The sequence below is a fragment of the Gossypium arboreum genome, chromosome 7 (genome assembly GCF_025698485.1).
Source record: "Gossypium arboreum isolate Shixiya-1 chromosome 7, ASM2569848v2, whole genome shotgun sequence".
NCBI lineage: Eukaryota > Viridiplantae > Streptophyta > Magnoliopsida > Malvales > Malvaceae > Gossypium > Gossypium arboreum.
Window position 1 is genome coordinate 2,574,352 of NC_069076.1, and position 22,564 is coordinate 2,596,915.

At 30.6% G+C, this 22,564-nt stretch overlaps 4 protein-coding genes across 4 annotated transcripts; 3 read left to right on the forward strand and 1 right to left on the reverse strand.

The window, feature by feature from the left end:
- Window positions 1-443: 443 nt before the first annotated feature.
- LOC108479139 (AAA-ATPase ASD, mitochondrial-like) lies at window positions 444-2,473 on the forward strand. The gene has a single exon (XM_017781553.2). The coding sequence runs from the start codon at window positions 595-597 to the stop codon at window positions 2,068-2,070; it is 1,476 nt and encodes a 491-aa protein (XP_017637042.2). The 5' UTR covers window positions 444-594; the 3' UTR covers window positions 2,071-2,473.
- A 2,891-nt stretch (window positions 2,474-5,364) lies between these two features.
- Window positions 5,365-7,192, forward strand: LOC108479140 (AAA-ATPase At3g28580-like). Its single transcript, XM_017781558.2, has one exon. It carries the CDS (start codon window positions 5,579-5,581, stop codon window positions 7,109-7,111), a length of 1,533 nt encoding a protein of 510 aa, XP_017637047.2. The 5' UTR covers window positions 5,365-5,578; the 3' UTR covers window positions 7,112-7,192.
- A 5,887-nt stretch (window positions 7,193-13,079) lies between these two features.
- LOC108479144 (AAA-ATPase At3g28610-like) lies at window positions 13,080-14,695 on the forward strand. The gene has a single exon (XM_017781566.2). The coding sequence runs from the start codon at window positions 13,092-13,094 to the stop codon at window positions 14,541-14,543; it is 1,452 nt and encodes a 483-aa protein (XP_017637055.1). The 5' UTR covers window positions 13,080-13,091; the 3' UTR covers window positions 14,544-14,695.
- Window positions 14,696-17,185: 2,490 nt separating this feature from the next.
- On the reverse strand, window positions 17,186-21,431 carry LOC108479149 (uncharacterized). The gene is made up of 4 exons (XM_017781576.2): window positions 21,286-21,431; window positions 20,360-20,811; window positions 17,902-18,508; window positions 17,186-17,809 (listed from the first exon to the last, which is right to left on the reverse strand). The coding sequence occupies exons 1-4, from the start codon at window positions 21,346-21,348 to the stop codon at window positions 17,351-17,353; spliced, it is 1,581 nt and encodes a 526-aa protein (XP_017637065.1). The 5' UTR covers window positions 21,349-21,431; the 3' UTR covers window positions 17,186-17,350.
- Between the last annotated feature and the right edge of the window lie 1,133 nt (window positions 21,432-22,564).

Genomic DNA, 22,564 nt, shown 5'->3' on the forward strand with positions numbered 1-22,564 from the left:
ATTTATTATTTTTCTATATAAATACAGAAATGTTTGTTAATAAAAAATTGAAAATAACATCTTTATTAATTAAATTTTTTTAAAAAAGCTTAAACCATTCAATAGAAAAAAAAAACCCAAATAAACATGGGAGGAAATTCAAACTTGGGCCAAAAAAAACTTTTCGGATTAATTCTGCTTTTCTCTGATTCTTTATCTGTTGTATATTATATTAATTAAATTTTACATTATAATTGATAGAACATATATTGTTCATGTCTTGTATTGTCGTTATATGAGTGAAACATAAAAGAAAACACCCTGATTGCAATTTGATGAAACTAGGTTCGAACATTAAATATGAGTATGTATTTAATATCGGTATACTAAATTCTTACTTAAATATATGTTGGGAGGAAATTTGAGCATTAGATGGAATTTTATTCTATTTTTTGTCTTCTATAACATTGAAATTTGGTTGAAAGACAGTTGTAGTAGCGAGGAAATTTCAGTACCTATCTGTTTCGTCTCTCTCCTATCTATAAATTATATCAGTTAATTCAGTTTGCAGCTCATAACAACAAATTGATTACTAGAAAATTTAGAGAAAAGAAGATGGATGATTTCTTATCTAACCTTAGCTCAGCCATGGCAACATTTACTTTCTTTTATTCCACGGCAACTTTTGTGTTCATTTATGCCATGTTCCGTGACCACTTCCCTCAACACCTACAAGATGATATCCAGAAATATGGCAGAAAACTAGTGAATTTTGCTTATCCTTATTCCCAAATCACCTTCGATGAATTCACCGGAGAGTATATGCGGCGTAGCGAAGCCTTCACAGCCATTGAGAACTATCTCAGTGACAAATCCGTTGTATCTGCTAAGAGGCTTAAGGCTGATGCTGTCAAAGATGGTCAGTCTTTGGTGCTTAGCATGGATTACCATGAAGAAGTTGCTGATGAGTTCAATGGGATCAAAGTTTGGTGGAGTTCAAACAGGACTACCCCAAGATCGTTGCAGTTCTCGTTGTTTCCGGCCGTCGATGAGAAACGGTATTACAAGTTGACATTCCACAATCGCCACAAGCAAATCATTACCGAGTCTTATCTAGCTTGGGTGATGAATGAAGGGAAAGCAATCAAGCAAAACAACCGGCTGCGTAAGCTTTACACCAACAATCCAAGCAAGGATTGGAATGGATTCAATCCAAAATGGAGCTATGTTGCTTTTGAACATCCTGCATCATTTGATACTTTGGCAATGGATGCCAACAAGAAACAAGAAATCATCAATGATATCAATAAGTTCAAAATGGGGAGGGATTATTATCAAAGCATTGGAAAAGCTTGGAAACGAGGTTATTTGCTTTATGGTCCACCAGGCACTGGTAAATCAACCATGATTGCTGCTATGGCTAATCATTTGGAGTACGATGTTTATGATCTAGAACTTACTGCAATCAAAGATAACACGGAGTTGAGGAGGCTTTTGATCGATACGTCGGGTAAATCGATCTTAGTAATCGAGGATATTGACTGCTCTCTCGAACTTATGGGTGAAAGAGAGAGCAAGAAGAGGAAGATCAAGGAAGATTCAGACATGGATCCAATCAGTAAGAAGGTTAAAAAGGAAATGGAAGAGACAACAGATAGTAAAGTTACTTTATCGGGTGTTTTGAATTGTGTTGATGGACTTTGGTCATCATGTGGGGGTGAAAGAATCATTATTTTCACCACAAATTACATTGAAAACCTTGATCCAGCTCTAATCAGGAGAGGAAGAATGGACCTACTCATAGAAATGCCATTTTGTTGCTTTGAAGCATTCAAGGTGTTAGCAAAGAATTATTTAAAAATCAATTCTCATATACTCTTTGAACAAATTGGTGAACTGTTGGGTAAAACCAATATGACACCTGCAGAGGTTGCAGAGAATTTGATTCCCAAGTTTGAAGGCGAGAACGTCGAACTGCGTTTAAACCGACTAATCGAAGCTCTCAAGGCTACTAAAAATGGAGGAGCATGTAGGCCAAACCAAAAGAGAAAGAGAAGAAACAGCAATCTAATAAACAAGAAGAAGAAATGAAAACATCATAAGAAATTATGTTGTCATTCCATTAATGTCAAGAAGATGAGGTTTAGGGTAGCTTAATTTCTATATCATTTGTAGCCATTACCAAGTAGTAGAACTCGAAATTAATTTATGTCTGTGTGTGTGTGTGTATGAAATAATAGTACAAGTTACCTTAACTAAGGAGTTCTGTCTTGGAATATGTTTTTACTTGGTTTGTTTGCCTTTATCTGCTTGACTTGTTTATTTGGAGTAGGGAAAACAAGTCATTAATGGAAGGAAAATGTTTAAGAACAAATGATGTATGCATACATTATTTTTGTATTAAGATTAAGATTAGCAAGATGTCATGGATGGTGACTAAATTGTATACAAAGTCAAGTTGGATCTTCTTAAATTGTATAAGATGTCATAGATAGTGACTCATTTAAAGACATTTATTTTCATTCATTTTCATTTTCTTTCTCTCTTCCTCTCTTCTTTCTTCCACCATGAATCCCAACTATTGCTACTCCTATTTATGTCGCCTCTATGCCGTCCATTGGGCTTGCTTCCCACTCTAAAATGAAGTTTGTCCTTCCTCTTCTTCTTTTTTTCTTGATTTGGATTTTCTCCAAAAAAAAATTCCATAAAAATCCAAGCGAAGTTTCAAAACCAAAAAAACTCGATCCATCACCATCCACTATTGGATCACCACGTGCCTAAAATATTTTACTATACTCAACCTCCTCTACATCCCTATTGTTTGAATCTTTAAGAGATAGACTCGAATCTCCTAAATTAGGTGTCGTATTCGGTTGTAATAAGGAGAGACTAGGGTTTCTCAAAACTTGAATTTATGGGATTCAAAGCACTTTTTAATAGATCCCAAAGGTTTATTCATTTTTTTTTTCTCTTTTCTCGTGTTATGCCTAGTTCAACATGTTCATGAGTTCCATTAGTGATCATTGATTGGATAAGTGTTATATTGTGATGGGATTCTTGACTGCCAATTTGTATTAGCTATCGTGTGTCTCAAACATTAGTTTCTTCTAATGAACATTGTACGTTTAAGAAAAAATTACATTTTTCTCTTCAGTACAAATAAAGATAAACACTAGCAAATTAATAGAGTTCCAAATAGTTTGTTATTTGGCTTATGTTCTTAAGGCTCAATTGATTTGAATATTTTTTTTTCTCAATGTTCTTCAATGTTTTTTCTTAAGAAATAAGAAGAAAATAACACAAATTACCAAAGAAAAGTAAAGAAAAGTAAAAGAAGCTTCAATTTTAGGTGAGAAAAGAAAATTTTAAAAATATTTTAAAATTTTTAAAATTATTTTATTTTGAAAAGAATATAATTTTGATGAATTTATAATAAAAAAACTAACGAAAACAATCTTTTATATTTTAAAATGAATTTGTAAAATTTTATTTTTTTGAAAAAAACTATTCTTAAAACTCTTATATAGGAGAAATTATTTCATGAATCATTCCCACCACCTTATATATGGTCTTACAAAATTATTTAATGCTACATCAATAACTTTTTCAACTCAAATTAAAAAGAGTTTCATCATGCTCTAATACCCTAAATTCTGCTCTGATTTTAAAAATAATGGTCTGTCTTGAGAAAAAGAAAATTAATTACTTATTTTTAATAGTGAAAGCATTAGTTATTATTTAAAGGGCTTGTCTTGAGGCTTTTTTTTTCTAACAGTAAAGAGATGATGAAGAAAGAAAAAAAATCAAGAAAATCATCAAAACCCTGATTCTTCTTCATCTAACAGTGATGAGACGGAGAGAGGGAAGAAAAAAATCACATCAAATGAAAAGAATAAGAAATTGAACAATATTAAATATGATGTGGATATTGTTTTAATCCTTTTTATTTGAGTTAGAAAAAATTATTGATGTGACATAAAATAATTGGGTAAGACCATATATGAGGTGACGGAAAAAGTCCATAGAATAATTTCTCTCTTATCTAGCTAGTTAAAGTTCAATAAATAACCACGTGGTGACTTTTGATTGGACAATGTGCCATGTCCATGTAAAATCTAGCGTCGTTAGGGCCAAATACCAAAATATGTAACAAAAACAAAAATGCAGGTACCAAATTGAATATTTTAAAATTATAAGTACCATGTTGGAACAAATCCCAAAGTACAGGGACTTTTCTATGGCATTGAAATTTGGTAGAAGCTCAGTAGAACTCGTATTTAGAATTATTTTAATTTTGTTTTGTAGTATTTTAGGAGCAAATTTTAGCGTTTAGGGTAATTTTATTATATCTTATCATTTTTAGATTAATTATATTTTATTGATTACATATCATAATTCATATAATATCAAAGTGTAATTTTGCATTCACTTATCAAGTTGCATACTTTTAAATTAGATTTTTAAATATGTTAATTCATAATAAATATTCTAGTTATATGGTTTTAGATGTTAAAATTTTATTTAAAAAATAGTTAGATATTTTGTAAATTATTGGTAATATATTAATAAATTTAATAATATTATATATTAATAGTATATAGAGGTAAACATAGTAATAAATAATTTATAATACATAAGTATAAATATTATGAATAACATAATAATAAATTATATATAATATAAAAATAAATAATGATAATAGTAAATTCTATAATTACAATTGAAATTTTTTATATAAATTAAGTACAAGAAATTTAAAATATATTTGTAATAAAAACTATTATTTCAAAAAAAAGCTTAGAATTAAATTATCAAAATATATGTTTTAAAATTATAACATCAAATTAATTAATAAATTTTATTATATTCATATTCTAAATAATTTACATGTAAATGTAAATAAAAATTAAAATAGTGAAAGATTATATATTTATCTTTTTATAGATATTAAGATTTAAATTTTAGGTTATATCTTACTTATATTTCGAATTTCATTTGTATCTTAGTTAACCCCAATTAACAAAGATTGTAACAGCATTCTCATTACATCTTGTGGACCAATCCTGTGCTTGCCCCACCAGTTTTTGTTTTTTTCCAAGTCACTGGTCCAACTTTGGGTTCATGTTTATTTCTAGGATAAAATATGTAAAAAGTTTTTACTTTCAAAATTTAGTTTAAGAAGTTACTACTGTTTTATTATATTTATTAGTGTGACATTTAAAGAATACTCATTTTATAGTAATGTAATTAAAAAAAGAATGTTGTAATGAATTTAAATTTAACAAAATAATTTTTAAAGTGTTATAAATTGATCCTCTGTTTTGAAATCTGAAAAGTAAAGAGACTAAATTCTTATAAATAAAAATATGTGAATTAAATTTTAAATTTGGGAAGAGTACTGGACCTATGGGCACATTTTAACCTTATTTTTAATATTAATGGTGCATGCAAAACATATTTATTATTTATGCATTGCATGGTAAGAAGAAGCTTCCCAGAAGTTTCAACAACCAATCATCTCTTCTCTATAACTTCACACATTCTATCACAAAATTTCAGTAATTCTGAGGGAAAAAATTAAGGGAGAAATTGAGCCTGAATGATGATGCTGAAGGGAGAACTGTGGTCTAATCTAGGCTCAACAATGGCGGCCATTATGTTCGTGTATGCCATGTTCCGACAGTATTTCCCTCCACAACTTCAGGACTATATCTTTCAATATGGTAAAAAGTTGTCGAATTTCATGTATCCTTACATTCATATAACCTTCGATGAATTCACGGGCGAAAAGATTAAGAAAAGTGAAGCCTTCTCAGCAATTCAGAACTATCTCAGTGACAAATCTTCTGCAAACGCTAAACGACTTAAGGCTGATGTTGTTAAAGATAGTCAGTCTTTAGTTCTTAGCATGGATTATAACGAAGAAATCACTGATGAGTTCAATGGAGTCAAGCTTTGGTGGTCTGCTAATCGAACTACTACCAAAACACAACAGTTTTCATTTTATCCGGCCGCCGATGAGAAGAGGTTTTACACTCTCAAGTTCCATAATCGTCACCGGGAAGTCATCACCGGAACTTATCTTAGCCATGTATTGAAACAAGGGAAGGCTATCGCTGCAAATAACCGGCAGCGGAAGCTCTACTCGAACGGTGCAGGCCAAGGCAACCGAAGTAGTACTACATGGACACATGTGGCTTTTGAGCATCCTGCAACATTTGATACATTAGCAATGGATGAAAAGAAGATAAGGGAGATCAAGAAAGATCTAGTGACGTTCAGTAATGGGAAAGAGTATTATGCTAAGATTGGGAAAGCTTGGAAACGTGGTTATCTACTTTATGGTCCCCCAGGAACTGGCAAATCCACCATGGTTGCTGCCATGGCTAACTTTTTGAACTATGATGTGTATGATCTTGAGCTTACAACAGTTAAGAACAATGTGGAATTGAGAAGGCTTTTGATTGAGACATCAAACAAGTCTATCATAGTGATAGAGGACATTGATTGTTCTCTTGATCTTACAGGCCAAAGGGAAGAAAAGAAGAAGAAGAAGAAAGATGATAAGAATGAAGGGGGCGATCCAATTGGTGCAATGTCGAAAAATGAGGAGAGAAAAGAGAGTGAAGTAACATTATCAGGGCTGTTGAACTTCATTGATGGAATTTGGTCAGCTTGTGGGGGTGAAAGAATCATTGTTTTCACCACCAACCATGTTGAGAAGCTTGATCCAGCTTTAATCAGGAGAGGGAGAATGGATAAACACATTGAAATGTCATATTGTAGGTTCGAAGCATTCAAGGTGTTAGCAAAGAACTATTTGGACATTGATTCTCATCCACTTTTCGAAGAAATTGGCAATTTGTTGGAAGAAACAGATATGACACCTGCTGATGTTGCTGAGAACTTGATGTTGACATCTGATGATGATGAAGAAGGTGAAACTTGTTTGAAGAATTTGATTGAAGCACTTAAGGCTGCTAAAGGGGAAGCAAAAAAGAAAGCTGAGGATTATCATGCTCGTTTAGAGGCAGAGAAAGAAGAAAAGGAAAAGGAACAAACTGTTGAAGATAATGTTAGACGAGATCCAATTTCAGCCAAACAGGTGAAAGACAATGAAATCATCTTGTAACACCTCTGTCCCACATCGAAACAATTATATTATGTAAAATTTTCAAATCCGTATTTAAGAGGCGCTGTTTTGCTAGACAAAGGTTATTACGTCTTATCCTAAACTATTCATATTATTTTTAAAATTTTGAAATATATTTTTATATTATTTAAATTTAATTTTTATTAATTTAATTTTTATTTATTAAAATATTACATATAGTATTTTAATAATTTTAATGTTTACATATGGTAGTATTATATATTACTTTAGATTTAATTTTTATGTGTCATAAGTTACATAATATACAAAAATAAAATATTAAAAGCTTTCTGGGTGAAGCTCAGGTCTTGAATGTTCAAGTTCAAGTTCAGGTCATATTTTAAGCGAATCTAATTTTTTTGTCCAAACCCTCTCAAATTTTGAGTAAGCCTTTATGCCTATACAAATAGCTCGACTCATGAATAAGTCTATTAGTGACATGTGTAGTAATATTTAATTACAACACATGTTAGGTTTTTATACTTTATTTTTTTCTTTTCATTCATTGCTTTTTTATTTATAAATACAAATAAAAAGATAATAATTTATGTTAAATTACTTTTAAAATTTAGGGTTAATTAGAAATTATTTATTTGCATTAATTTTATAAACTATTTTTCGTTTTTTCCTTATATAAATTAGTTTATAAGTTCACATGCATTGCACATGATTTTACCTTTTTCTAAAAGGTACTATAACTATTGGTTGTGTTGTTAAGGATGTGACATGAATCTGACGAGATACATCAACGGTGATTGGGAAGGAGATTTAGATGAAAGAAAATCAAAATCAGGATATGTTTTCTTATTAAACAATTGTGCAATTTTTTAGGCCAGTATGAAACAAACTTGTATTGCATTGTCCACAATGGAAGTTGAGTTTGTGAGAACTTTTCTTGCAGTGCAAGAGGTTGTCTAGCTTAAATAATTCTTGAATCATTTGGGATTCTGTAGCACTCCTCACCCAACCTGGTCACTGGGTCTGAGCTACAGGATGCTATATTCGTTGTCGGAGCACCCACCGTCAAATTTGTATTGTATTGTCCACAATGGAAGTTGAGTTTGTGAGAATTTTTATTGCAGTGCAAGAGGTTGCCTAGCTTAAATAATTCTTAAATCATTTGGGATTCTATAGCACTCCTCGCCCAACCCGGCCACTGGGTCCGAGCTATAGAATTCTACATTTGTTGTCGGAGCACCCACCGTCAAATTTACATAAAATAATCATTCAAATAAGCAACTATGTTTTAAACACATTTTAATTATATTAAACAATCAATTTTGAGCCTTAATCGAGCTTACAAAAGCTCTTTTGTTGACCTGAGCACGAAATAGGACCAAATTGCAGAGTTTCAAAATTTCAAGGCTGATGTCGTGACATCATCACTTCTACGTCAAGATGTTACCAAACAGTTTGTCATGTCATGACGTCAAACGTCAGGCCACTTGACATCATGACGTTACATACTGTTGGCCGACATTTCGACAAGGAAAAATAGTCATCAAGATTAGGCCTCTATTTTTGGTAAATTTGAGTCTTTTGGCACCTATTCAAGTTTCTACACAACTTTTCACTTTTATGCACAATTGGCATAAACTTACTTGCACCAAAACATTTCAAATACCTAACCAAACAAGTGCAAACAACCACATTCACTTTCTTTTAGTCTAATTCACCTATTCAACCATTATACACATCAATCCAATACTATGACATACATCAATTGTACAAGTACTAACTTTGTCAATACCAAATCACATTCAATATGTTGTTTCCAACTTCCACATACATATCTCAAACACATATACCAAAACATGCCAATTCAACTAGGCATTAACATTGACAAAACCATGCTTTAGATAAGTTTCTACTATGTTCAACCTTCAAAGATAGCATTTACAAATCACTTATATACATGCCACAAATCTAAATTTAAAATGATAAAAAGCTGTTGATTCAAAAACAGGATAATGTGAGCTTCAATGTTTATCCAGTTTGACTTGTTTCGCAAGGTGATCTGCAAGGAAAATGGAAAACAATAAGGTAAGCATAAATGCTGGTTAGTAAGTTCATAAGCATTAAACAAAAACTTACTTCATATTACAACGAATTGCAATAAGCTACTTAGCTCAGTAACATTTGCCTAAACATGACAACACATATCAATAATATGAGTTTAACATATAATCACATCAAATGGTAATTCAAACATATATAATTTCAATTCACTAAAATCAATTTTTCAATATCATATTCATAACCAATTCAACATTAATCATTTGAACATCAAATTCATATCATACAGAGGTATCCTGTTACACCAGTTATCTGAGCTGAATATATATACACATATCAAGTTACCCATCTAGACTAAACCTGTGTCACAAGTATCTTTGATACATCAATTGCGCGTCTGAGTTGAAAATATATATTTGTGTCAGGTTACCAGTCCAGGCTAAACCTTTAAAACAACATCAGGTTACTAGTCTAGGCTAAACCTATGTCACATGTATCATCAAGTCCGCAACAAATTTTGGATCTCAGTAATCATCGATAATCAATCTATACAAGTGTGCACAAAACCTATACTAAATTCACCTAGGCATTTTTCAACACACATGTATATATATTCCTTTACAATTTAGTCCAAATCTTACCTTTTGTACCAAAACGCAAACAATCCAAATTTCAACCAAACATACACATATTCATAATTTAAATACACCATAATTTAAACACAATCATACCATATGAACTTACCTGGTCAAACCAACCAACAAGTTAAATTTGCAAGGACTAATCAACAATTTTCATTTTTCCCCGATTATCTTGAGTTTGGTTTGATTTTCGATTTATACAATTATTCAGTTCAATCTATCATTATCAGACACTTTTATATCATCCCATACTATGCATGAACTAGTTTAATTTCATTTTTTGAATACATTTAAAGTTTTTCATTTTACTCAATTTAGTCCTTAAAATCGAAATAGCCATAACTTGCAAATTTGAGCTTCAATTTCGAAACTAATCTCAATCACATCCTTATATGACCCTTTATTATCTATTATTATAAAAATTCCACATCAATTTTACAATTTATACATTTTAGTCCTTATGTAAAAAACTAGCAATTAAACATTACAACCTAGTCCTTTTTCGCATGTAAGCATAAAATCTAACAATTTAACACCAATTTCTTCACGAAATCATCAATGGAAACTTTCAAAAACTTTAATATTTTTGCAAATTGGTACATGGGCTAGCTAAATCAAGCTCTCATGACCTCAAAAACATAAAAATTACAAGAAAATGACTTGAATTACCTTAGAATTTAGAGATTGAAAGCTTTGAAGCTTTAATAATGGCTTCTAGGTTTTCTTTTGTTTTCATTCAGTGGAGAAGAAAAAAAAAAGATGACAATCAATGCAACAACCTATTTTTCAGTGGTGTTGGAAATATCAATTGGTCCATTAATTTTTTACGAGATTAACATAAAGATTAATTAAAGTTTGATTCCTTAATTTTTTTCAAATTTATAGTTAATTATAGTATAAAAATTAAATTGTAAAAGTTGTAAAAGTTAATTGTTATGAATTTTAATTAACCGAAAGACCAATTAAGAAATAGGGCCATTGATATATAGCCAAACGGTGGTGGAGGCTAGTTGTAATCCACCAAATTGGTTAATTATGCTTAATGTTAATTATGATTAATTATAAACTAATCTAGGTATAAAAGACAAATAAGTATTGTCATCTTTTATTTTCTTTCTTCTTCAATCGAAACCACCAAAGATAACCTAAGGAAGCCATTGTTTTAGCTTCAAACTTTCGGTCATTAATAGGTATGTTCAATTTCGTCCTTTTTTTGTAATTTTTATGTTTTTGAATCATGGGGAGCTTGATTTAGCTAGCCCATGTACCAATTTGCAAAACTGTTAAAGTTTTTAAAAGTATCTTGATAAGCCATAAAAGTAACATGTTTTTAATCCCATTCTTGATGTATTTTTGGATGATTTATTATGTAAATTAGTGAATTTGATGCTCCTAATCCTTTAAATTCATGTTTCTATACTTAGGTGAGCATAGGGGAGCGAAAGGAACGAAAAACAAGACAAAATCGAGTAAAAAGAGCTACTTTCAGTATCCACATGGCCTGGGCATTTCCACACGGGCTGGCCATACGCAAACAACTTTATGGCTTAGTGTTATATGGAGATAAAATTAGTTTTAAGTTTTAAATACTGAGAGTTGTAATGAGAGCTCAAGCTTAAAACAAAATTACCTTGATAAAAGATCAAGATGAGGTCATATAGTGATAAAATTATAACTAAAAGTGAACAAAAGATCCCAATTCAATCTTTCTATCTTTTATGATGAGTAGAAGTCTTATTGATGAATTCATTAATAAAGTAGAGTTCTGAACTCAAGTTAAATACTAAGCATATCTAACCTCTCACCAGAATGGTATTCAAATTTTGATAAAGATATACACTCCAAGGAAAAAGGGAGAGTAATATGGTAGCATATATTTCATACCATATTTGCATTATACGACCAATATAGGTAACAAAAGATTTGATCTTTTCTTCTAAGTTGTGTGAGACTCATGAGATCAACTAGTGATCTCTATTTTATGATCTTGCAGTGTTTCTTCAAGTTTTAGTTCAATGTTAGTTATCTTAGCATGTTATCAATGATTATTTATGAATCTATCCAATGAGACATATTTATAGAACAATTGAATTGAAATAGAGAAATTCGAGAAAAAAAAATATCATTATAATATCTCATTCAAATATTATATTATAAACATAATTGTGAATACAGAAGGTTATTATATCATTCCTATTAAATGAAATTATGTAAAAATAAATTTGAGGTACTGCATGCTAACCCTACATCAAAGATAGAAGTATGCTGGTGGCCCAGCTTATTTTCTATAAACCTAGAACAGAGATAAGAGAAGGGATAATAATCTCTTCATACTTAATCATGAGATTCAAGAATTCGGTGGCCATAATTCACGGACAAAAACATTTTTTAACAAGGACTAATAAAATACTAATTTTTTATGGTTTTTAGAAGCAGTTTGGAGAAAAAAATAATAATTTATTTGATTTTTTAATTTTTTGTTTCTTTTAATTTTTAAATTTTGTTGTCTATCAAATAAATTTAAAATGAATGAAACAATTAATGCTTATTAATTTTATTATCATGGCATATACATGGCAACCCACATGTATATCATATCAACAATTAATTAATTTTTAAACTAAAAAATTCAAAAATTATTTAAAAATATAAAAATTAATTTTAAAATTTTAATTAATTCCTAATGTGGTATCTACGTGGATGTATCACATTATCAAAGTTAATATATGTTACCTTTTATTATTATCTATTTTGGAATTCATTTACAAAATAAATAATTTTACAATTTCATAATTTAAGTAGTTTAAAAATGATTTAAGCACAATAAGTTCACTAATCTGATTTACATGAAAAAAAAGGCCATCCCTTTTAAATGGTTTTTTCTGTCCCATGCAAAGCTCATGTCGGCATCTTTTTCTTATTGAATGAATACAGGTAAATATGGTCAAACATATACACCTATATATAAATATATTATACAAAAACAAATATGAACAACAATATAAATTATTAGAACAAAAGTTCATGAATATAATAAGAAAAAACCCACTATATATTTACATCCATTTCACTGAGCCAGAAGGTTCAAAGTAATGAGAACTTAGGACTGAATTTTCAAAAGCCAAAAAAGTTGGATTGAGAATAAAAATAAAAAGGAAAATACTTGGAAAAGTTGATGAACCTTCTAACCCAAGTAAACCCAAATTTCAGTTGTACTTTTTGATCTTATATAGAAACAACTTAGCCAAAAGAGTATAGCACCCCCCCCCCCCCCGGCCCTCCTCGTAGTAACATAAACAAACATGATGATTGGAGAATCATGGGCTCAAATTGGTTCAACCATTGCTGGTTTGATGTTTACTTTAGCTACTTTACAACAATTCTTTCCTCACCAACTTAGACTTTCTTTACAACAATTTGTTTTAGCCTCACTTCAACAATTCTCTTTGGTCCAAAAATTATGTGATAAATTGGTTAACCTTTTCTCACCCTATATTCACATCACATTCCCTGAATACTCTGGTTATTGGAGTAATCAAGCCTTTGACGCCATTGAAACATATGTTGGAGCTTTATCAACCACTAAAGCTTCATTGCTCAAAGGTAGTCTTGTACAAAACAGCAAAGCCCTTGTTCTTACAAGGGATGACAGAAAAGTGTGTGATGAATTTAATGCAGTTCAAGTTTGGTGGGTTTTGGAACCTTCTCCAACAAATTCTTCTGAGGACAAGTATTTTCAACTCATCTTCCATAGACAACACCGTGATTTGATTACTGGGTCATATTTGGATCATGTTCTTGAACAAGGGAAAGCAATTCAAGCGAAGAATAAGCAGAGAAGGCTTTATACAAACAATCCTAGTGAGAATTGGAGTTCTTACAAGAAGAACTTGTGGAGTGACATTGCCTTTGAGAGCCCTGCAACTTTTCAAACAATAGCAATGGATCCCAACAAAAAAGAAGAAATCATCAATGATTTGGTGAGTTTTAGTAAAGGAAAAGAGTATTATATGAAGCTTGGGAAGCCATGGAAAAGAGGGTATCTCCTTTATGGCCCACCTGGAACCGGTAAGTCCACTATGATTGCTGCCATGGCTAACTTTTTGAACTATGATATCTATGATCTTGAGCTAACTACTGTCAAAAACAACACTGAACTTAGAAAACTGTTGACTGAAACATCAAGTAAGTCAATAATTGTGATTGAAGACATTGATTGTTCTTTAGATGTAACTGGTGAAAGGAAGAAAGGCGGGCCAAAATCCAATGAAAAAGAGACAGAACCTGAAAATGAAAAAACCAGTAAAGTAACACTTTCAGGGATATTGAATTTCATTGATGGGACTTGGTCAGCATGTGGAACTGGGAGGATCTTTGTATTCACTACAAACCATATACACAAACTCGATCCGGCTTTAATCCGACGAGGGCGGATGGATATGCACATTGAGCTTTCATATTGTAGCTTTGAAGCATTTAAGATATTAGCCAAGAACTATTTGGATGTTGATTCACATGATTTGCTTGAAAAGATTGGGATTTTGTTGAAGGAAACAGAGATGACTCCAGCTGATGTTGCAGAGAATTTGATGCCAAAACGTGAGAAGAAAGATCCAGATGCTTGTTTAAACAGCCTGATTCAAGCTCTTGAAGATGCTAAAGAAAAGGCTAAGTTGAAAGCTGAAAAGGAAAAAAATATCAAAATCAACAAAGGAAAAAACATGAAATTTTATGCTAAAAGATTGTTGTTCTAGGCTTCATTTATGAAGCCCAATGGTTTATTTAGTAGTATATTAATGATTTCTCACTATGTACAATTTAGTCCTCTTTCATCTTGGGTAACCAAAGAATATGTTAACTATGGCTTTTTACCATTAAGTTATGTTTAGTATCTTTCAAAAAACAATCTTTTAAAACTAATATATTCGTATTTAGTTGAAAAAATATAATTAGTTTGTCGATATGATAAAATCAACTTTGGTTAATGTTTGTTGTAACGGTAATTAAAATGAAAACATGCAGCGAAAAAAAAAGTAAAAAAGAATCGACACAACCTGTCTTTGTTAACGCAGTTCATACACAACGGTCCTATGTCTACGGAATCTCGTCCAGTGAATGGTTTTATTCAACAATTGTTCGGATCACCTATTGGGCTAGACAAAATAGCCTATTTATAAGCTCTTCTAGTGGTCAATCAATAGTGTTTGTTTTGATAGGCTCTAAACTCCTATTTAAAAGTTGAAATTATCTCATTAATTATTTTAAGTATTTATCACATTAAATCAATCTTTTAACAACTCCAAAACTCTCTTGAAAAAAATCTAATATGGAGTCTTAGCATTTTAATAATAAGACTTTTATACTTGACCAATCACCTCAAGCAATCTAGTTGGGACTCTTAACACCCTTGTTGACCGAGCTTCTAGTTTTGTTAAATATGTTACATTCAAGTGGAATGTACTCACCACAAACAAAACCTAACCTATTCAAGGCCAAGTCTATGGCCTAAGTAGAAAAAACGTTTCGTTATAACAGGACATAGAACGAGCAACAGCTAGGGATGGCAAAACTTGAACTACCTCATGGATTTCGAACAAATTCGCTCCACATGAAATTGGTTTTTTTTTTTTTTGAAAAGTGGATGTGGGGCGAGGCGAATCAAAGTGGGATGAATTTTTTCTTTTAGACAATGATTATGGAACGGTTATGATAATTGCTTACCCTACTCCAACCTACTCCACTATATAAAATTATCATTTTATCATTTTATATATATAACTATTAAAAGGGTAAAATTCTAGTAACGTATTATAAAAAAAATCATATTTTTTGATAAATAATGTTGAAATATTTATTTAATTTTAAAAAAAGCAAAAATTAAATTAAAGTGGACACAGATGAATGCATCCAACATTCATAGAAGTGGTAATAGATTTCAAGATTATATATCCATAATGGAGTGAATGAGTGGTGGAGTAAAATGTGCCAATTATGAAGTGGTGATGGATTCAGTAACATCCACCCTCACCCAGTTCTATTGCCATCTTTAACAACATTTGACAAGTTTTGGTACAAAAATAGATAAAAAAAAGCTAAAGTGTCAAATTAAAAGAAAACACCAAATTTAAGTACCAAATTAAAAAAATATTTAAGTATTAAGAAAAACAATACGATGTAAGTTCCAAATTAAGAAAAAAAAAACAATATCGTATCAAAAGTTATATTAAGGCATTAAAAAATTACAAACTTTCCCATTCCAACATTCTCGCCATTTGGAACCAAAGAAATTTGTAAACCCAATTGATCCAAGCATTTGATCAATCATCATAATTTTTCTAAAAATTTCTTCATATTGTTAGCTGATTATTTAGATTTTCTAATTTATTTTTTATTATGGTGACAACATGGATTTAGAAACTGCACTACTCAAATACCCATTTTTATCCCTTTTTAATCAAGAGCCTCTATTCCCAGTGTAAAAACCATTTTCACTAGAAGTTTTACTTCATTGCAGCAGAGAAGTCAGAAGAACACCCAAGTGCGACGGTGGCTTTCAGCCTTGTTTCAGGTTGACTACCGACCAAGGGTGTCGATGGTTTTGCTCTGACCGCTAACTTCGCAAAAAACAGTGGGTTTAGGGGCTACCATACCAGCGACGGTGGCTTTCAGCCTTGTTTTAGGTCGACTATAGACCAAGGGCGACGGCGGCTTCGCTCCGATCGCTAGTCAAAGCTTTGACGGCGATAGATAGCGGCTTTGATTTTGGGTCAAGGGTTGGTCGAAGAACGTCTCCTGTTTTTCTTCCCTACTAACCGCCTGTTTAGGTTAGCGATGGGTGGAGTCGGGTCAGGCATGGGATGAAATGGAATGGGTCGGTTATATGATGTCTAGAGTCTTTTATTTCTTTTTCTTTAACTTTTATTATTCTCCAAAAATGCCAGGTTGGATTTTACTTTTTCTAAATAAAAAATTCTTTCAGGTGAAATTTTAATGAAAGAGTTAATTTGCATTTTTTTGGATTAATTTGATAATTTTTAATAGAAAAGTGAATTTTTACATTATTACAAGGTAAGGACAGAGCCAGAACAAAAAAATTTTAGAGGGCTCAAAGAAAATTTGACTTTTATAATTTATATTTTTTAAATTTTAAAAGTTAAATTAAATTTTATAATTTTAAGGAGTTTAAAAAGTAATTTTATTTTTTAATTTAAAATTTTAAAAAATTAAAAATTTAAATAATAATTTTTATTTTAGAGAGTCAAGGCCATGTCAACACCATAAATTTACCTATATATAAGGGTATTTTTTATTTCTACATTTTATAAATCAACAAAAGCTGAATCATAATAAATATCAGAAAAAATCCTGATATAAATAATAAAACAAATGGAAATCATTTTCCATATAACAAACTACGTCGTGAAAATATTCAACCACAAGTGTCATTCTCAGCAGGAATTTAATACAAGAGCATTCCTCCATTGAAGCTATTCAAGTTACAGACAATAAAACAGTAGCTTTTATTTATGACAGATAATTAATTTAACGTTTGTGTCGTCACTCAAGATATGCAAAAAGCGAAGAGTGTATTTCCAGCAGTGTAGTTTGGATTGAAGATACCAAAACTAACTCTATATCCATGCCCTACATAAATACACCCATCGCTAACTGACATACCACCAAAAACAGTGGCCCCTGTGTTATATGTCCATAAAATTTCCCCACTCTTACCATCCATTGCATACACTGGTCCTTCTTTGTATGTCGAACCACCAAATACCACTCCATTTGCTACAGTCACCGGTGCACTTACAATACCATTAGTAGGGTCGGCTGTTGACCAAAGGACTTGGCCATTAGTGGCATCCATTGCCACCCATCCACCGCCAGTCGTGTTCCTTGTTGATGGTTTCAAAGTGAAGTTTTTACCGTCGGAGTTGGCTATGTTGGTGTAGACCTTCTTTTCATCGGTGGCCGCCCCCCATGTTCCGCCTCCTGTGAGACCACCAGGTCCAGCTTCCTACATCACCATTTAAAGCCTAATGTAATCATTGTTTTCACGACTAGAACAATGGACCATATAATGTTGTGATAAGGAGTCAGATATCTTACAGTAGACCATATAATACTGCCATCATCACGATCCAAAGCCCACACAAAACCACTTTTTTGAACTGCAGCAACAATGTCTTTTGTAGTTCCATTGACGTATATGGTGAGCATCATGGGTGCTTCACCAAAATCAGCATCAGGGTTTGGTCCAGGAGGACAATCAGGAACTGAAAGATTATTACATGCGAAAAACCAAACATCATAGCCCCCAAGTTGATGGAACCACTTGATGTTTCCAGTGTCCAAATCAAGGGCCAGGAACGAATCTGAGTGGTTATCAGGCTCCACACACGCATCGGAATGAGTAGGAGCAACTTGGGTTTGGTTGTTTTGTCTCTCTTGGCAATCAGTTATGTTTTGGGGCGCGGAATAGAGGTTTCCAGTGGCAGTGTAGACGAGGTTCCTCGTGACGTCGATCGGCGGGCTGCTGCCCCAGATGGCAGCGCCGGCATATTCGCCTCGATTGCCGAAATTGTCGGGTAACATGAAGGTTTGCCACAAGATTTTTCCAGTTTTTGCGTTTAGTTTGACCAAGCTTCCTCGAAAGGTGCAACATTGCTCAATGCTTACCTCTTCTTCTTGTGAAGATGTGCCCACGTAGAAGTTCCTGAGTTTAAATCAAATGAACGCCACATTATGCATTATTGTTTAGCTATAAATGCAATTACATGTGATGTTCCTGTTTTACTATCCATATTTAGGATTTAGAATTATATTTTTAATTTTAATTTCTACAAATATTAAAATATTAATATCAAATATTATAATATTTAATATTATTAAATATACACATTTAATTATTTATATTTAATAATATACTAAAGTATTAATATAATTAATATTTTATTTTATTTTATTTTAATAAATTGTTTAATATTACAATTTTATTTTAATAATAAAATTAACTATAATAATTTTAAATAATATTATTAATATATTATTAAAAATATTATGTTAATATTCTAATACTAATATATATTACAATTTATAGATTCTTTATAGTATAAAATATAATTATTTTAATTTAAACCATGTTTAGCTTCATTTATTTCTTCTAATTTTAATGTTTCACCATCCATTATCCACTCTCATATATGTAAATGTTATAAAATATAATTTTATTATAACATAAACTTTGATTGTCAAAAGGAAATGTTATTATAATATTTTGTAACTGATATATTTATGTTGTGCTTAATTCACTAAGAACAATTTTTAGAAGACAATTTTAAAAAATTTACCAAAAACTAAAAATATTTTACATATAATTATTCAAATACTAAAAATATTGATTTTCCAATAAAATTAATTCATTTTCTAGAAACTATTTTCACCAAAACAAAGTAGCGACCTAAGTGCAAATTAAGATTAAAAAATAAGGTGAACTACATTAATAGTTACCCAACTATTAGTAAATTCTTTTTTTGGTCACCTAACTATTCAATCTCATCTTTTTTGGTCATTGGGCGGCTAATGGTGATAACTTTTAAAATTGGCATAATGACAACTTTAATATTCAACATTTATAAATTGTGTCAATTTAGTTTTGATTCTAAAGAATCTAACCCTCAATATTTATACATTGTGTAATTTTATCTTTTTTTTGCATATTTTTGTGACCCTTTACCGAAAAAGCTAAACAAACAAATTTATCAACTAAATTTGATTGAAAATATACAAAAAAAAAACGAAAACAGCCATAAACCCAAGATAATAGTTTTCATCTTTTCTCATTTTTTTTAAAATTAACCCCTGGTGCCACAAAAAAAAAGAAAGAAAAGAAAGCAAAACTGCAAAAAATGAGAGACTAAATTACACAATATGTAAATGTTGAAGGTTAAAATTACTATTATGTCAATTTTAAAAGCCTATTATTAGTCAACCGTGACAACAAACGATAAAATTAAATAATTAGATGACAATTTTATAAATTTTCATAGTCGAGCAACAAAAAAGAATTACTAATAATTGTATTACTTCTTCTATAATTTACCATAAAAATATTGGAAAATTGAGATATAATAATACAACCGACTAAAACAGTTAGCCAAAGAAAATAAAAGATAGCCTTACATTTGACTTTTCGATTATTTATCAACAAATAACATCCACTTATGCCTAAAATGTCAGAAACAAATTGAAGACCAAGTTGATGAGTGTATATGTTGCAGGCCAAGTGTTTATCTAACAATAAAGAAAGCAAAGCTCAGAATTTTGTTGTTCAAATAATAGAATAATAAACAAAACTGATTTAATGTTTCTATTTTAATTGCCAACAATGATTGATATGCCTAATTCTTTTATTTATAAAATCACAACATTATGTCATCTGAAGATTATAAAAGAAAAATCATTATGTCAACACAGAGTTAAAATCTATGCCGACTCTACATGTCAACTAAAAACTCTAAACATAAATCGTAAACGAAGTTAAAAAAATAAAGTTAAAATAACTAACCCATTATAATAAGTTCCAGACATGGTGATAACAGCAGTTGGATGGTCATCGAGCTGGGTAGACCAAACAAGCTCCCCATTGGATTGCTTCACTGCAACAACAAAAGCTGGTCCACTGATCCCAATGATCAACAAATCATCAGCAATTGTGGGTGTTGTTCTTGAAGCTGTGACATTAACATTGAAAATAACTCTTGTTGAATTAATGCCGGTCAACTGTTGTAAATTTTGTTTCCAAATAAGAGAGCCATCGGATTGTTTCACAGCATAAAGATAACCATCCCAACTTGGGAAATAAACTCTTCCTTTAAAAACCGATGGTGTTGCTGTTATGTCCCTTCCTGCTTCGAATTTCCATTTCAATCTCAGCTTCGATACTGTTTCGGGGCTTATTTTGGTTTCTTTCTCCGCAAATCTCCTGTTCAGTAGGTTCCCACCATGGCTTAACCAGTCCTACACCAAGTGATTCCAGATTTAACTAAAACACAATCAGTGGCAAAAGGTAGCATTAAGTTTTGGGTTTTGGGGTTTGATTAAAACTTCCAAAAAAAATTGGTGTTTAATGAGAATTTTAAAAAAAGGATTTCATTAAATTTTATTTAAAAATTGAGAATTTTCGAAAATTTTAGAGGGTTTTAGTAAAATTTTCTAAAGTTTAGTAGCACTAATTTTGAAGGGCCAAAAACCCTCTAATCAATCTAACATGCAATATTTTGAAAAGCATGTGAAGCAAATGAGTGTAACACTAATTGGCAATTATTGAGAAAAAAACTTGATTCAAATACAAAACTATAGAAAATTTAGGGTTTAACATCACTAAAGGTTTTTATGTTTATATATGCTATGTGTAATTTTTTTTATATGCATATGTATATATGCCTATATATATGATTAAGAAAGAAAAAAAAAAGAGGTTTTGAGACTTACATTTGAATATGCTGGTGTAAAAACCAGTGAAGAAAGAAGGCATAGTAAGAGAACAAACTCCATTAAATTTGAGTCTTTATGCTGTTTTTATTATCAAAATCTTTATTTATACAGAATGTTAGGAGACAAAACAGGATCTGACAATTGATACCTTGATGTTTGCAAGATTTTATTTTATGTTTTCTTTTCATATATTAAAAAATTGAAATTTTGACTTTATAATATTTTTACTCCAAATAATTAAGTAATGCAAATGTTTTATATTATCAGAGTTTTAGGGTTTGTTTGGTTGAATAGAAAAGTAAGAGGAGAAAGTGGAAAAATTGAATGTGTTTGGTAAGGACGGAAAAAATTAAGAAAATTGATAATATTAATTAAAAAATTTTAATTTTAAAGGTTCATTTTCTTTCTAATCATTTTTCAACTCTATCAAACAATGAATAGAAAGATTTTTTTTTCTTTCCGTTTTTCTATCTTTTCTATTAAGTACACTTATGAAAAGAAAAATTATACTTTTTTCATTCTATTTTTCTACTATTTCAATTCCTTCTCTTTCCAATTTCTTTCCACCCATGCCAAACAAAGCTTTAAAGTTTATATAAGGCGTAATCCTAAATTTAGTTTTCAATGTTTACATTTACTATCTATTTGATCTTTATTTTTTTTTGAGTTAAAATTAGCCCTCGACTTCCTAAAAAAAAGAGTGAAATGGATTTTTTTCTAACAAAAATGCTAATTAAAACATCATTTTTTAATAATGATAGTGTGGCATCTCACGTGATAATCTACATGTACTTTATGTTGATATGACATTATTTGTTTTATATGCGTCATCAACAAATAAATTAAAACTTTTAAAAATTCAAAAATATATAAAAATTCATAAAAATTCAAAAAAAAGTAGAAGTAAATGTAAATTGTCATATGGGCTGTCATATTTAAAAATTTAATGTTTCAGTAAGTATTTTTATTTAAAAATAATTTGACTTAGGGCCAAATTTAGCTAAAGGAAAAAGAAACCAAATTAACAAAAAATATAAACATTAAATGCTAAATTTAATATTATTTTCTCGATATTAAATTAACATAGAATTAATTTCTTTTTACTTTTTAAATTACAAGTCATCTTAGTCAATTATAACTTTAATTTGCGTGCTTTGTTAAAGTCAACTCTTTTATCCTACTTACTCCATGCTTAGTAATGCTTAGACTTTAATAAAACCCAATGATAAAAACATTAAAAAAATTAAATTATCACATTTATACTCTAAAAGGACAA